This window comes from Ascaphus truei, chromosome 3 (genome assembly GCF_040206685.1).
Source record: "Ascaphus truei isolate aAscTru1 chromosome 3, aAscTru1.hap1, whole genome shotgun sequence".
Taxonomy (NCBI): domain Eukaryota; kingdom Metazoa; phylum Chordata; class Amphibia; order Anura; family Ascaphidae; genus Ascaphus; species Ascaphus truei.
The window spans coordinates 420,225,743-420,241,517 of NC_134485.1; the positions used below are offsets into that span (position 1 = coordinate 420,225,743).

The 15,775-nt window shown below is 45.8% G+C and overlaps 1 protein-coding gene and 1 pseudogene across 1 annotated transcript; both read right to left on the reverse strand.

Annotated features, from left to right (window-relative positions):
• The window catches only part of LOC142490812 (odorant receptor 131-2-like), a 36,752-nt pseudogene extending 28,220 nt beyond the window's left edge, over positions 1-8,532 (reverse strand).
• Positions 8,533-12,333: 3,801 nt separating this feature from the next.
• Positions 12,334-13,776, reverse strand: LOC142491195 (odorant receptor 131-2-like). The gene has a single exon (XM_075593467.1). It carries the CDS (start codon positions 13,774-13,776, stop codon positions 12,847-12,849), a length of 930 nt encoding a protein of 309 aa, XP_075449582.1. The 3' UTR covers positions 12,334-12,846.
• Between the last annotated feature and the right edge of the window lie 1,999 nt (positions 13,777-15,775).

Sequence of the window (15,775 nt, forward strand, 5' to 3'; positions counted from 1 at the left end):
CTGCCAGAATAAACAGCAGAGCTGCTTGCAAGACACAGGGGAAAGCACCTCTAAACCTGAATGCTGACAAAACCTGAGGAAAAAGGCAGCAACCCAGGAACAGAGAAGACTTTCCCTCCAACTACAAGAAACAGATAAGACTTTCCTTTATCAGACTTTTGGTATATCTGCTCATATCAAGATATATGTTTGGGGCTGGGAGACATGCTTATCTAAAGGGAGTTGTGGACTGCATAGGTTTCACTAGTAATACTCCCAAGTGAATAGAAGCTTTGTTTGACCCCTTGTTTGGATGATTTTCTGATGTTAAGGAAACAGGCGCAATAAAAGCCTTATTTAATTTCACCTTAAGAAGTCTCCCTTGCATACCTCTGCACACGTCCTCCTACAATGCCCATAACGACACAGTTGCAGTCATCATGAGGGAATGGGACAAGTTCCACATAGAGCGTGACCTCCTCTACAGGATCGTCCTGTACCATAACCCTCCCGATAGGAGACAACTGGTACTGCCCCGATACTTGGAGTACCAGGTTCTATGATCACTGCATGATGAGCATGGACATCTTGGCATAGACAAGACCTTCGGCCTAGTGAGAGACCAGTTCTTCTGGCCCAAAATGATGGAGTCAGTAGAACGCCACTGTAGAAAGTGCCTGCGGTGTATCCAGAGGAAAACACTGCCCACACGCACAGCCGCAATGGACCACTAAAAGAACGCTGGGCCCTTGGACCTAGTCTGCTTGGATTTTCTCTGTAATGAGGCAGAGACTCAAAGGGCATCGGGAACGTCCTGGTAGTGACCGATCACTGCACCCGGTACGCTCAAGCTTTCCCCACTAAAGATCAGTGGACAAAGTGCTGTGGGAGAAGTATTTAATCCACTACGGTCTGCCGAATCGGATGCACTCCAATCAAGGAAGAGACTTCGAGAGCAAGCTTATCAAGGAGCTTCTCAACTTGCTCAATATCCAGAAGTCTAGGAACACTCCATATCATCCAGAGGGAGACACTCTGCCGGAGAGGTTCAACCAAACCCTGCTAGACATGTTAGGCACCCTTATTGGCTCCTAGAAAGCCAAATGGAGCAAACACATTGAAGTGCTTGTGCATGCGTGCAACTGCACCAGGCATGAATTTATGGGGTTCACACTGTACAGTACTTCATGATGTTCGGGCGAGAGGCACGACTGCCGGTGGACATCCGTCTCTGGGTATCTACCGATGGGGTACCCAATATGGTTCACTATAAATATGTGAAGTGACTCCTTGACAGCCTGCACCGTGCATACCAGTTGGTGGAGAAAGCCACAGCCCAGCTTAACGTGTGCAACAAGCGAAGGTATAACCACAAGGTCCGTCACCGGGAACTTTGGCCTGGAGATGCCATTCTCCTACGAAATCTAAGCTGGCGGACCACTGGTGTGAAGCTCCCTTTGAGGTAGAGTCCCAACTGCCGGGCCTCCCTGTCTACCGCACACGAGATGCAGGTGGCAGGGTAAAGGTCTGGCACCAAAAGCACTTGCTGCCCATCCCCCAAGTGGGAGAAAGTGACCCCTAACCAGAGACAATAGTAACGGCCCGTGAGCAAGAGGGGTCTGAAGAGCCCTCTGATTCAGTCATTGAACCAAATCAAGATCCTGCAGAAGGAACCTTCACTAATTCAAATGGAGACTGGTGGGCACATCCCGAAGGAGCACCGGGTAATGGGCCTATACCTCATGTACCCACCCCAGTGACTTCCACATGCTGCCCTCCTGGATCAAAAAAAAACAAGTTTTGTCCCCCAAAGAGACTATGCTGCGACTGAGTCACCCCTTATGAGAGAGGCAGAGGAGAGAAACGTGGAAGAAGAGACCCACAGAATTCACAAGTGAGACGCCCTCCCACTAGAGTGGCATATGATTCCTTAGGGGCACCTCATTACAAGTCTCAGCAGCTGTCTCGGAGCCGGTTTGCTTCTATAGTAACCATGCTCACCAAAGTATTTAATATTGTTTAAAGTTTGCATCAGTTAAGTTGTACACATATATATGCATTTTTATTATATAAATTTGTGTGTTATACGTTGTTCCCAAGCAGAGACGTTGGAGTCTCCACCTGGGGGAGGATGTAGCTGGGTTACCGCTCACCTCCGTAGCAGGTGCGGGGGAGGCTGCAGCGCTTCCGGGTGCTGCTGTAGCATTGTCGGACCCGGCTAGGAGTAGAGGGAGTTGCGGTGGTTAGTGCTGGAGCTCCGGAACTCCCCTGCACACCCAATAGCGGGGACTGCCATTTTGAGAATTGCGCATGCGCAATAGATGCCTCGTGCATGCGCAGTACGACTGCGAGCTGCGGTCATATTAGTACAGGCTCACACAGGGACTATATGCCCCAGAAACCTCAAGGGCTGCACATCAGGTGGGGGAACACAGCCAATAGGGCTGTTGTATCCCCGGCGCGAAGGGAGATACATTTTGCCGCACGGAGAGTTATCAGGCAGTCGGAGACAGGGATTTGAAGGGACAGGTACTGTCTGGGTGCCAGTGGCTCCCGGAGTAGGCCTAGAGTTACCCCGCAGGCCCCAATTAGGCGCCGATCATTATTGGTTTGTGGCTGCTACAAGGAAGGCCCCGAGATAGGGACACTTCCACCATAGCATCACCAGTGTTAGTACACCAAGGACAAGATGCCATGTCGTGCACACGGCCTGAGGTCTGGGACCAGACCCAGGCCATTGATTCAGAGACTCTAACGGTGAGACAATCCAGTGGGAGTTCACCCCACTCTGTGGATTGGGGCACGTGGTGCGGAGGAATTCTGAGAGACATCACGTCAGGGGGTCAGACGGATCCTTCTGTTGGGTTGTACCTGTGTACAAGAGTGCCCAGGGAGGTAACGTGCATCAATGGTCCACAGGGGTAGCGCTAATCCCTACACTTTTGGGTGGGGACTGACATTGGGGGAAGGACACTAGGGATACAGGTGCCACTGCACCCTAAGTACCGTGGGGATACTCCCCTGTGTTATTATTGTGTGTACTGTGTTTTCTAGTTATTAGTAGAGGTGCATGTTCAGTAAATACTCCTTTATCATACCATGTATGTATTGTGACAGAAACCAGGGTATGGTGATAAATTCCATATATAGGGCTCCCAGGATACTGAACAGTTTATATCCTGTTTAGGCTGGAAAGTGCAGCCTCAGAATGCATGCACTCCATCCCACAGTTTGGCAAGTGCTGGAACTGAGGGGTGAGGGATCCAGACCAGAGTTTGTCTGTGCCTGATTTCTGTCACCTGTCCTGCTAGTTAGAGATCAGGTATTTAAGGCTGATTTCCTGGTTCCTCTCCCTTCTCACCAAGAGCCTGGAGGCAGGAAGGCTGCTGGAAGCAGAGAGTGGAATCGCCTCTCACCAAACAGGTTAAATCATTTTGTTCCTTTTGTCTAAAACTGCAAAGTTCCTTATTTTTGTTGTTGGAACTGGATAAGCCAGTCCAACCCCAGTCAGGGAAACCTTAGTTAAGTTATTGCTCAGACGAGCAGGGTTTTTGTTTGCTTATGTATTATTTTGAATTCCGTGTGGCAGTCTCAGTGCCTGGGACTGAATAAACCAGGCAATAGCCTGTTTAAAGGAACAGCACGTTACGCCTCATCATTTAACCTACCCTAAAAGACCATGTTCTAACAGTCCCGGACAGACGGCAGAGCCCCGGAGTAAGCCGTTTGTCACATATGGTGGAGAATGCGGGCACTACTTGACTCTGGGAGTATGGTTACACTAGTGTCCGAATACCTGTTGCCCATTGGGAAGAAACAGGTAAACAGTTCACAAAGAGTGGCAATTTGTTGTATACATGGGGATAATCACGAATATTCCACTGTTGATGTTCTTATTGAAACAGAGTTTGGTTCTTTAGATTTCAAAGTGGGTATAGTACCCAAATTGGCACATGATGTGTTAATACTGCACCGACACACTTTATTCGAGCAAATACCCGGTATGTACCTGGCAGATACCTGGAATGCGCCGCTCCTCACCTCTGACAAGCCCCGTTGCATTTGCCTTCCCAGCCTGGGTTCATGCCTGGCTGACGGGCGGCTGATCTGTTAAATGATAATGATTAGGATTTAATAGGCTGCAATGCTTCGCGTGTCTACCAGATGGCATAAATTCATGAATTGTAATGCAGAATATATATATGTACTGTGCAGTATTGCAGCCAGCGGGAATAAAATGCTTCAATCCCTGCCGGAAAATAACTCAATGCACTCGGGCAGAAAACAGTCACAAACCTCAATACACCCGGGTATACCCGAATTCGTGGGACTAGCCGAGCTCGAATAAAGTGTGTCGCCAGTGTAGGCACCGACTTTCCCCATTTTCTAAAAATGTGGTCCTCCTCTCAGAATAGCGCCCAGAGTTCAATAGCGGACCATAAAGAAGTAATAGAAGAAACAAATCCTTTCCCTTTTTCAGAAATGGACGTTGACGAGAGCCCAAATAAAAAGGGGAAAGAGGAAGAGTGCTGTAAAATCCCCTTTCCCATGGCCACCTTGGTAGGGAATACCCCAAATCAAGATGTTGAACAGGCGCTTACCACCCCAGAACAGGATAAGACCTTCGCTGACCTAGAGGTCAGTCCTGGGGGTTTTAAGAAGGCCCAGTGGGAAGACCCCACATTAGCGGAAGCAAGGGGGAATATACGGGACCAGAATAGTACTCCGGGCCAACCAGATAGGTCACTTGCCTACCCCTACTTTGAGGTAGAGAATGACCTATTATATCGGGTTGATAAAAGGAAATCAATTATAACTAAACAATTGTTGGTACCACGGACATTCCATAATGTAGTATTACACCTCGCACATAGTCAACCATTGGGGGGACACCTAGGGGTGGAAAAGACAAAGGAAACGGTCCTCCGAAGCTTCTATTGGCCTGGGGTTCTGGCAGAAATTACAAATTATTGCTTCTCATGCCCAGAATGTCAGATCACCGCCCCGTTCAAAGCGTATCGTAGCCCATTGGTACCCCTTCCCATAATAGATGTACCATTTGACCGGATTGCTATGGATCTAGTAGGACCCCTAATAAAGTCTGCTAGGGGACATCAGCATATATTGGTAATATTAGAATATGCCACCCGATATCCGGAGGCAGTTTCCTTACGTAGCACCTCTGCTAAAAACATAGCAAAAGAGTTAATAGTTCTATTTACCAGAGTCGGAATTCCTAAAGAGATCTTAACTGACCAGGGAACACCATTTATGTCCCAAGTAACAAAAGAGTTATGTAAACTCCTAAAAATCAAGCATCTCAGAACCTCAGTCTATCATCCACAAACAGATGGTTTAGTGGAATGGTTCAATAAAACCTTAAAGAGCATGTTACGCCGGGCGGTCGATAAGGATGGGAAAAACTGGGATTGTTTGTTACCATACCTGTTATTTGCCATTAGGGAGGTTCCCCAATCATCCACATGCTTCTCCCCGTTTGAACTATTGTATGGCCGACACCCAAGGGGCTTACTGGATATAGCCAAAGAGACTTGGGAACATGAGGTTACCCCATACAGAAGTGTAATAGAGCATGTTGCCCAGATGCAGGACCGCATAGCTGCAGTCCTACCTATAGTGAGGGAACACATGGAAAAAGCTCAAGAGGCCCAGAGGAATACGTATAATAAGGGTGCTAGGGTCAGAATTTTTTTCCAGGCGATAGGGTACTAGTTCTGGTTCCCACCGTAGAGAGCAAATTCCTTGCTAAGTGGCATGGGCCATTTGAGGTCTTGGAAAGAGTGGGAGAAGTAAATTACAAGGTGAGACAGCCAGGTAGGAGGAAACCTGAGCAAATTTACCATATAAACCTTCTTAAGCCCTGGAAAGATAGAGAGGTCTTGTTAACCCTAGTACCCCCAGGTCCGTCAGAGAATCGAGAAACTGACCCAGAGGTTAGCATAGCTGAAACCCTGTCCGTTCATCAGAAATGAGAGGTTCAGAATTTAGTGAGAAGAAACAAAGAAGTCTTCTCTACACAGCCAGGTAGAACTAGCGTAATTGAACATGACCTAGTCTCTGAATCGGGGGTCCGAGTTAACCTTAAACCGTACTGAATCCCAGAGGCCAAAAGAGAGGCTATAAGTTTAGAGGTTAAAAAAATGCTAAAACTAGGCGTAATTGAGGAATCCCAAAGTGGGTGGAACAGCCCTATAGTTTTAGTCCCAAAACCAGACGGTACAGCAAGGTTTTGCAATGACTACCGTAAACTAAACGCTGTGTCAAAATTTGAAACTTATCTTATGCCCAGGGTTGATGAACTGGTAGAGTGACTGGGCAAAGCCCGATATCTCACGACCCTAGACCTAACAAAAGGGTACTGGCAGGTTCCCCTCACAGAAAGGGCAAAAGAAAAGACAGCCTTCTCAACCCCAGGCGGCCTCTTTCAGTATAGGGTGCTGCCTTTTGGCTTACATGGAGCTCTCGCCACATTCCAAAGAATGATGGATAAAATTTAAAAACCACATGCTCGGTATGCTGCCGCCTACCTGGATGATGCGGTAATCCATAGTGAAGATTGGCAATCCCACCTTCCAAAGGTCCAAGCTGTGCTTGACGCAGTTCGGTATGCTGGACTAATTGCTAACCCTGCTAATTGCACTATTGGTCTGGAGGAGGCCAAGTATCTGGGGTATTCTATTGGCAGAGGTTTACTCAAACCCCAAACACTCAAAGTAGAGGCGATACAAAATTGGCCAAGGCCAGTTACAAAAAAAACAAGTAAGGACCTTTTTGGAATTAATTGGTTACTATAGAAGGTTTATTCCCAATTTTGCAACAAAGGCAACCCCACTAACCGACCTCACAAAAGCAAGAGGGCCCATAATGGTAAAGTGGTCCCCCGAAACCGAACAGGCCTTTAGAAGCCTGAAAGAAGCTCTCTGTGCCCAAAGAGTTCGTAGTCCAAACCAACGCATCTGAGGTAGGGCTGGGGGCTGTACTCTCCCAGGAGTCTCAAGGTGAGGAGCACCCCATCCTTTATTTAAGTAGGAAACTAAATCCCCAGAAGAAAAATTACTCCATAGTCGAGAAACAATGTCTCGCAATAAAGTGGGCTGTAGAGACGCTCAAATACTATCTGTTGGGGAGAAAATTCCGGTTGGTCACAGATCATGCACCCCTCACCTGGATGTGTCAAAACAGAGAGAAGAATGCTAGAGTGACCAGGTGGTTCCTAAGCCTACAACCCTTTAAATTTTCTGTGGAACACAGGTCAGGGCACAAACATGGCAATGCTGACGGGTTGTCAAGGATGCACTCCCTAATATCCATGGTCGCTCATCCCTCGAGGTCTGAGCTGGGGGGGAGGATATGTGACAGAAACCAGGGGATGGTAATAAATTCTATATATATAGCTCCCAGGATACTGAACAGTTTCTATCCTGTTTAGGCTGGAAAGTGCAGCCTCAGAATGCATGCACTCCATCCCAGTTTGGCAAGTGCTGGAACTGAGGGGTGAGGGATCCAGACCAGAGTTTGTCTGGTGCCTGATTTCTGTCATCTGTCCTGCTAGTTAGAGATCAGGTATTTAAGGCTTATTTCCTGGTTCCTCTCCCCTCTCCCCAAGAGCCTGGAGGCAGGAAGGCTGCTGGAAGCAGAGAGTGGAAACGCCTCTCATCAAACAGGTTAAATCATTCTGTTCCTTTTGTCTAAAACTGCAAAGTTCCTTATTTTTGTTGTTGGAACTGGATAAGCCAGTCCAACCCCAGTCAGGGAAACCTTAGTTAAGTTATTGATCAGACGAGCAGTGTTTTTGTTTGCTTGTGTATTATTTTGAATTCCGTGTGGCAGTCTCAGTGCCTGGGACTGAATAAACCAGTCAATAGCCTGTTTAAAGGAACAGCACATTACGCCTTGTCATTTAGCCTACCCTAAATGATCATGTTCTAACAGTCCCGGACAGACGGTGGAGCCCCGGAGTAAGCCGTTTGTCACAGTATATTTACTACTGTATTACCCTGGCAGGGGCTATCCCACTGTGTTAGGATCTTTCTCAGGTGGAGCTCAGGACAATTAAATCAGAAACATTAGGGATGAATGCCACGGCCCATATAACTGCAATCGCAGCATGAGATCTCTGTGGGGTGCAAAGTTCTGTATGTCTTAGTGGGTAGCAAATGGCTACATAGCGTTTAAGGGCCATGACTGCCAGGTTATATGGGGTAACAATAAATTAAATAGAGCCAATAGTCACTAAGACATAGCATAATGGCACAGGGAGGTATACGTGTATAAGGCAGCCACCAACAAAGTGAGCCCCAGGATGAGATACAGTGTGTCATTAATGAGCATATGGACAAAAAGGACATAGCGAGTGTTCTCTCGAATATGAGCTGTGGTAAAGTAGGCATAGAGTATAATTGTAAGGAAGTACAAGAAGAAGCAGATGCAGATGACCAACAAGATTAGAGCCAAATTCACAGTCTCAGCGTTTTTGTTGCTATAGGCGGACACTTGGGTGATATTGCTGTACAGAGTCATAGGGTTCGCCATTTGCTGAATGACTGTGGCTCGGTTTTCTTGAGGTTTTCAAACTTGTAACATCAACAACAAAAAATATTATGATCAGCACAGAACAAGAAATCAATTCCGTAGGCATGAACGTGTTGAAACATCTTAATTTTTTATTGCTTGGTCTGTCGTTTAGAAACCACGAATACATCCATACTTGCAGTAAATAATTAAAAAGCAAAGACAGCTGAAAACAAGAAAACAAGTCCGCAATGTAAAAAGGACTAATCTGATTTGTACAGATAATCACATTAAAACAATGGTGGGGACTGTACTGTGCGTGTGTTTGTGTGCGCATGTGTGTAAATGGGGGGCTTCAGTCTGGGTGTGGAGGCGGTTGTAGTGTGTGTGTGTGTGTTTGTGTTTGGAGGTGGAGAAAGTATATTGTATTTTAGCAGAAAAACCAGAGCAGAGAAATTAGATCAAAAGTTAATTAGGACGTTTACTTTTGTTGATTGTTGTGGTATCATTTAATGGATCAGTGTCATGATAATATCAGGAAATACAGTATATTGTATTTTAATCACTCTGGTGTTTATGGGGTTAATGTAGCTACAGTTTGATTCACTATCTGATCCTCTTTGCTATAACTGAAACATGGCTCACTCAATTTGCCTCTGCTCTGAATGCTATCCCTCTTACAGTATGGTGGCCTTTCTTTCTCCCACACTCCGCACCCTGATAGCAGGGGTGGAGGCGTGGGGCTCCTGCTCTCTTCTATGTGACGCTACCATACCCTTCCTATTCCCCCCTCTCTTGCTTTCCCCTCCTTTGAGGCTCACACTGTCCAGATCTTCTCTCCTCTCCCTGTCCATGTGGCGGTCATCTATCGCCCACCTACATCTACTCATCCTACTTCTGCATTTCTCCCTCCCTTTGAATCCTGGTTCTCTTTCTTTCTCTCCTCAGACTCCCCTGTTCTTCTCCTTGTGTGACTTCAACTGCCATATTGATGACCCCTCTCTCCCTTGGGCTTCCCGCTTTCTCTCTCTAACCTCTTCTTTTGGCCTTCAAAAGTGGACTGCAGCCAGCACCCACATAGATGGCCACTACCTAAACCTGGTTTTCACTAAAAACTTCTCTCTCCGATTTCTCAATTTCCCCGTTTCCTCTCTCTGACCATCACCTCATCTCATTCTCTCTCTCTTCTCCCCTTCTCCACCTCCATCTACACCTCACTTCTGCAGAGACCTGCCCTCTATTAACCTACCAGCTTTTGATTCCACTTTACGCTCCTCCCTCTCCTGTCTCAGCCCTGCTCCAGACCCTCACAACCTGGTCAGGAACCACAACGTTGCCCTATCCTCCTCTCTTGATCTACATGCCCCACTTTCTCTCTACCATTCTCAAGCTTTGAACCCCAGAACCTGGCTAAATTCCCACACGCGCATGCTGCGTTCCTGCTCTCGTTCATTTGAACGCCTCTGGAGGAAATCTCACATTCTCGCAGACTTCCTTCACTACAAATGTATGCAATCCTGTTTCAACTGTGCCCTCTCCCAGGGTAAACAAATTTACTTTTCTTCACTAATCAACCCGCATAAGTTTAATCCACGCCGACTCTTCTCTGTCTTTGACTCTCTACTCAGACCACCCTCTGCTGCCTGTTCTTCCTCCATCTCACCTCAGGACTTTGCCAACTGTTTTTAGGAATAGGTGGAATCCATACGTCAGCCCATCCCCTCTGTATCCTCCTCCCATCCTACACCTCTTCCTAACTCTCCTCCTGCATTCCTTGACCCTTTATCTGCTGTCATGGAGGAGGATGTGTCTTGCTGATCTCCTCTTCTCCTTCTACCACATGCCCTCTTGACCCCATTCCCTCCCATCTCCTAAAACCTCTTGCTCCTACTATAATCCCTACGCTCACACACATTTTTAACTCCTCTCTCTACTCAGGTACCTTTCCCTCCTCCTTCAAACATGCAACAGTCATACTATTACTCAAAAACAGCAAGCTTGACCCTACCTGTCTTTCTAACTATCGACCTGTCTCCTTCTTGCCTTTTGCCTCTAAACTCCTTGAACGTTTTGTATTCTCTTGCTTGCTCCATTTTCTCAACACCTATTCTCTCCTAGACCCTCTACTGGCTTCCTCACTGCTCACTCCACTGAAACTTCCCTCAGTAAAATAACTAATGACCTCCATGCTGACAAAGACAGAGGTCATTACACTATTCTCATATTACTGACCTTGATGCAGTATTTTATACTGTGGACCACCCTCTTCTCCATACTCTTGGCATTCGTAAAAAAGCTCTTTCCTGGATATCCTCTTACCTCTCCCATCATACTTTCAGTGTCTCTTTTGCAAACACCTTCTCTATCGATCTCCCTGTGGGGGTACCCCAAGGTTCTGTCCTGGGACCTCTTCTCTTTCTCTTTACACACTCTCCCTAGGTGACCTAATCACATCTCTTGTGTTCAAATATCACCACAATGCTGACGACACACAAATTTACTTTTCTACCCCTGACCTTACACCTGCGGTACAGACTAAAGTTTCCGAATGTCTGTCAGCTATATGATCCTGGATGGCCCTCCGCCGACTTAAACTAAACATGACAAAAACAAAGCTCCTCATACTTCCTCCCAAACATGTCTCTCTTTCCTCCTTCTACATTACTGTTGGAAGTACCATCATTCACCCAGTAGCCCAAGCACGCTGCCTAGGGGTCACACTCAACTCCTCTCTCACATTCTTTTCTCACATTCAAAACGTTTCTAAAACCTGTCAATTTTCCTCTGCAATATTACAAAAATACACCCTTCCCTCTGTTGCTCGACTGCTAAAACTTTGACTCAGGCCCTCATTCTCTCCCTTCTTGATTACTGTAACCTCCTGTTGTCCGGCCTTCCTGCCTCTCAGCTGTCTCCCCTACAATCTATCCTAAACGCTGCTGCCAGAATCACACTACTCTTTCCTAAATCTGTCTCAGCATCTCCCATGCTGAAATCCCTCTCCTGGCTTCCTATCAAATCACGCATATCATACTCAATTCTCCTTACTTTTAGAGCTTTACACTCTCTTCTCCTCCTTACATCTCAGCCCTAATTTCTCGCTATACACCACCCCGGCTCTTGCGTTCTGCTCAAGGATGTCTTCTCTCTACCCCTTTTGTATCTAAAGCCCTCTCCCGCCTTTAACCCTTCTTACTGACTGCCCCACACCTCTGGAATGCCATTCCCCTAAATATCTGACTAGCACCCTCTCTATCCACCTTTAAGACCCACCTTTAAACACACCTGCTTAAGGAAGCATATGAGTAGCTGCATGGCTGATAATTTACACCTCATACTTTAACCTTGGCCCCTTGCAGACGCACTTACCAGAATGCCCTCCTACTGTCTCTGTATGTTCTTCCTACCAACTAAATAAGATTATAAGCTCTTCGGAGCAGGGACTCCTTTTCCGAAATGTTAATTTGATGTCTGAAGCACTTCTTCCCTTTGTGTTATTTAAATCTTATTAATTATATGATTGTCACTATTACTGCTGTGAAGCGCCATGTACATTAATGGTGCTATATAAATAAAGACATACATACATAGACAAACTACAATGGATTGGGGTTATGATAGGTCAAGACTCTTTCTGGGTCTGTGACTGTGCAGACCTAAAAATAGGACTTATTTGGGAGCTACCACTAAAAGGGACATATGCGTTGTTTAGAAGGTAATAAACGATCACCAGACCCTGGGCTGTCAGCCTCAAAAGAAACTAACATTCCTGAGACATCCCTTGTGCATCACAAAGAGGGAATGACACACAGGTCACCGCTTATTTGGATGACTTTATTAAAAATGAGAATATCATGTGATGTCATCTACTGTGCATAATAAGAATTACATACTGTATGTGTGATCATTTCAAGAAGACAAATCAAACCATAGCACACACTACATGGGTAAGAAATGCTAAGGATAGATATCTATTTGTCATTCAAATTTAGTTGCCTGAGTCTATTGATATGATTCACGTGTGTCTAAGTGTTAGAAATGGGAACTTATGAATGTGTTTATATATCTAGGCACCTTTTAAACGTCTTTTTAGAGAGAGGTTTTTCCAACCTAGTAGCTGACCTATGACAGGGGTGTGCTTATGTTTTTCCGTATGCAGGTCACATGATCACAGGTGTGTCGTACGTGACAATCAGTTAGAGATTTTTTTTTTAGATGTATTATATTCAGGGCTTTCGAAATCTCACGGGTCATTTCTGCATGTGCAAGTCTACTAACAGGCAAAGGTGTCACATTCTCTTTACATCATTGTACATTGTAAGGTCGCTGGTGCGTCTATCCTGAAGTGATTGCAGAAGAGTGCAACTTTTTTATATATTTGCGAAACACTTCGTCCCTAATCCCATAAATGAAAGGACTGAGAAACCGAGGCAGACACATGAATAGGAGGAAGTTGGTTACGGACAAAAAAGTAATATTATCTTTGAGGTATGTCTCCATAAAATGAGAGCTGAAAGCGGTCATGCATAAAAGGAGCTGGAAAGCGTGGAGCATGACTGTTTTCCCAGCCTTGAAGGCAGAAGATTTGCCTGAGCCAAGCTTCCGTGCAACCTGCATTATCCTAATGTACGTGTACATGATTATCAGTCCCACCAGGGTAAAGCTGAGGATGAGGGTTATTGATCTCATGGTGTTCTGCACTGGGGCCTTCAATAATTTTGCCCAGCTACAAATCACATTAAGAGAGAAATACTTTGTCTCAACTGAGGAGCTCAGGACAATTAAATCAGCAACATTAGGGATGAGTCCCACTGCCCATATGACAGCAATGGCAGCATGAGATCTCTGTGTGGTGCAAAGCTCTGCATGTCTTAGTGGGTAGCAAATGGCTACATATCGTTCAAGGGCCATGACTGCCAGGTTATATGGGGTGACAATAAATGAAATAGAGCAAATATTCACTAAGACATAGCATAATGACACAGGGAGGTATACCTTGTATAAGGCAGCCACCAACAAAGTAAGCCCCAGGATGAGATACAGTGTGTCATTAATTAGCATATGGACAAAAAGGACATAGCGAGTGTTCTCTCGAATATGAGCTGTGGTAAAGTAGACAAATAGCATAATTGTAAGGAAGTACAAGAAGAAGCAGAAGCAGAGGACCACCAAGATTAGAAGGGCCATCCTCACAGTCTCAACGTTCTTGTTGCTATCGACGGACACTTGGGTGATATTGCTGTTCAGATCCGTAGAGTTCGCCATTTACTGAATGACGGCGGTTGTTTTTTTTTGTTGAGGATTTCAAACTTGTAACAACAAAAAAAGAAACAGTATGATCAGCGCAAAACAAGAAAACTATTCCAAAGACATGAACGTGTTGTGACATCTTATGTTTATTGCTCGGTCTTTCGTTTAAAAAACAAAATCCATACTTGCAGTAAATAATTTAAAAGCAAAGACAACTGAAAACAGTGCTCAATATAAAAAAGAAATACAGGCATACCCCGCATTACCATACGCAATGGGACCGGAGCATGTATGTAAAGCAAAAATGTACTTAAAGTGATGCTTATCGATGCATGTACTATACTGCAATCGTCATATATGTGCATAACTGATGTAACTGATGTAAATAACGCATGTGTAACAGGCTCTATAGTCTCCCTGCTTGCGCACAGCTTCGGTACAGGTAGGGAGCCGGTATTGCTGTTCAGGACGTGCTGACAGGCGCATGCGTGAGCTGCCGTTTGCCTATTGAGCGAGATGTACTTACTCGCGAGTGTACTTAAAGTGAGTGTCCTTAAACCGGGGTATGCCTGTAATCTGATTTGTACAGACAATCACATTATAAAAGGCAATAGAATGCCCTTTTCTTGCCATTTTACGCTTTTTGAATAATGAGAAGAACTGGACAGTGACTAATAGTGTTCTTGGCCATTAAACGCCCCCCCGGATAAAACACATGTATTAAAAAAAAATCCCAGCACATAACAAATAACAAAAAAAAGAATTGTAACCATTAAACCATTTATTTTCCATGTGGCTACCTTGGCGATCTCAATGGGGATGTAGATTGAAATGGCAGCTGTAACAAGGACTTATCACTGTTTGAGGGAAACTGCCTCTAAACCCAGCAGTGCGCCGGTAAATTGCACACAAGCAATCAATTTGATTACAGTCGGTCTTTTAGAAAAAGCCTGCTCTGAGAAACAGGAAAGAGATTCTTTAGCTCACAAGGGAGCTGACATAAGGAAAATGAGGGCTGTGTTCTGGGAGCAAGACACAAGGGGACCAGACCTCTATGCCTGGACCCTCAAGCAGACACCTACCCGGACACCACTGAACTGAAGGGCCACCTGCGTTAAGGTACTGCTGAGACTTTGGGGTGATAAGTGGGTAAGGGGCTTGGGCTTCCCCCCCACCCAGCCTTGCAGAGGGGGACTGGGGCAGTGAGTTAGCCCTTACACAGGGATTGGTGTTTATTGTTTTATGTATATTTGTTTGCTGTATGGTTTAAAGGAACAGGCAATAAAGCCTCATTTTAATTTCACCTTAAAACGGTCTCAATTGCATACCTCTGCACATACTGTATCTCTTACAGTAACCTGTAATACAAATAGGATACATTATCAATATTAAAATATACTACCTACCACCATTCCAGCCTCCTGGGAGGCGTGACATCAGGCCTGGGCATGACCAATCATGAGCCAGACCTGGTGCCTCCACCTGGCAGTACTTAAAGGCAGGACCGTCCCAAATTTAGTAGTGTCCTTCTCCCACTGAGGAAGGCAGGTCACACAACAAGGAGCCTGAGATTGGGGCCTTCCCTTGTGCTCTTTCCTTCGGTGGAGAGTGAGTGTGGACCATACCTCTGCCTCTGCTATGGAGGTGGGGAAGAGCTAGGGCAGCTGCGAGTGCCCTTGGCCTGTTGTGATGGTCCAGGGACCATCCTCCAGTGAGAGCTGAGTGTACTGCATTGGGCAGAAGACTGCCGTGTAACTGTACTGTATAGAAGACAATACATTGTTCCTGTTGTTATATACCTCCTGCCTTGTGCGTGACCTTACTGGGGGGAGAGATAATAAGTTCTACCGTGGGAGATCAACTTCAGTTCCTGGAGCCTACGGCAGATGGAGGCGCTGCACTGCTAAAGAGATATGTGCGGTATGAACCCCAGAAGCCTGATCCTGTGTCCCCACTACCATCGGTGGACGACACAGCCGTCCTGTTGCCAGCAGGTATATGCACCGTACACCGT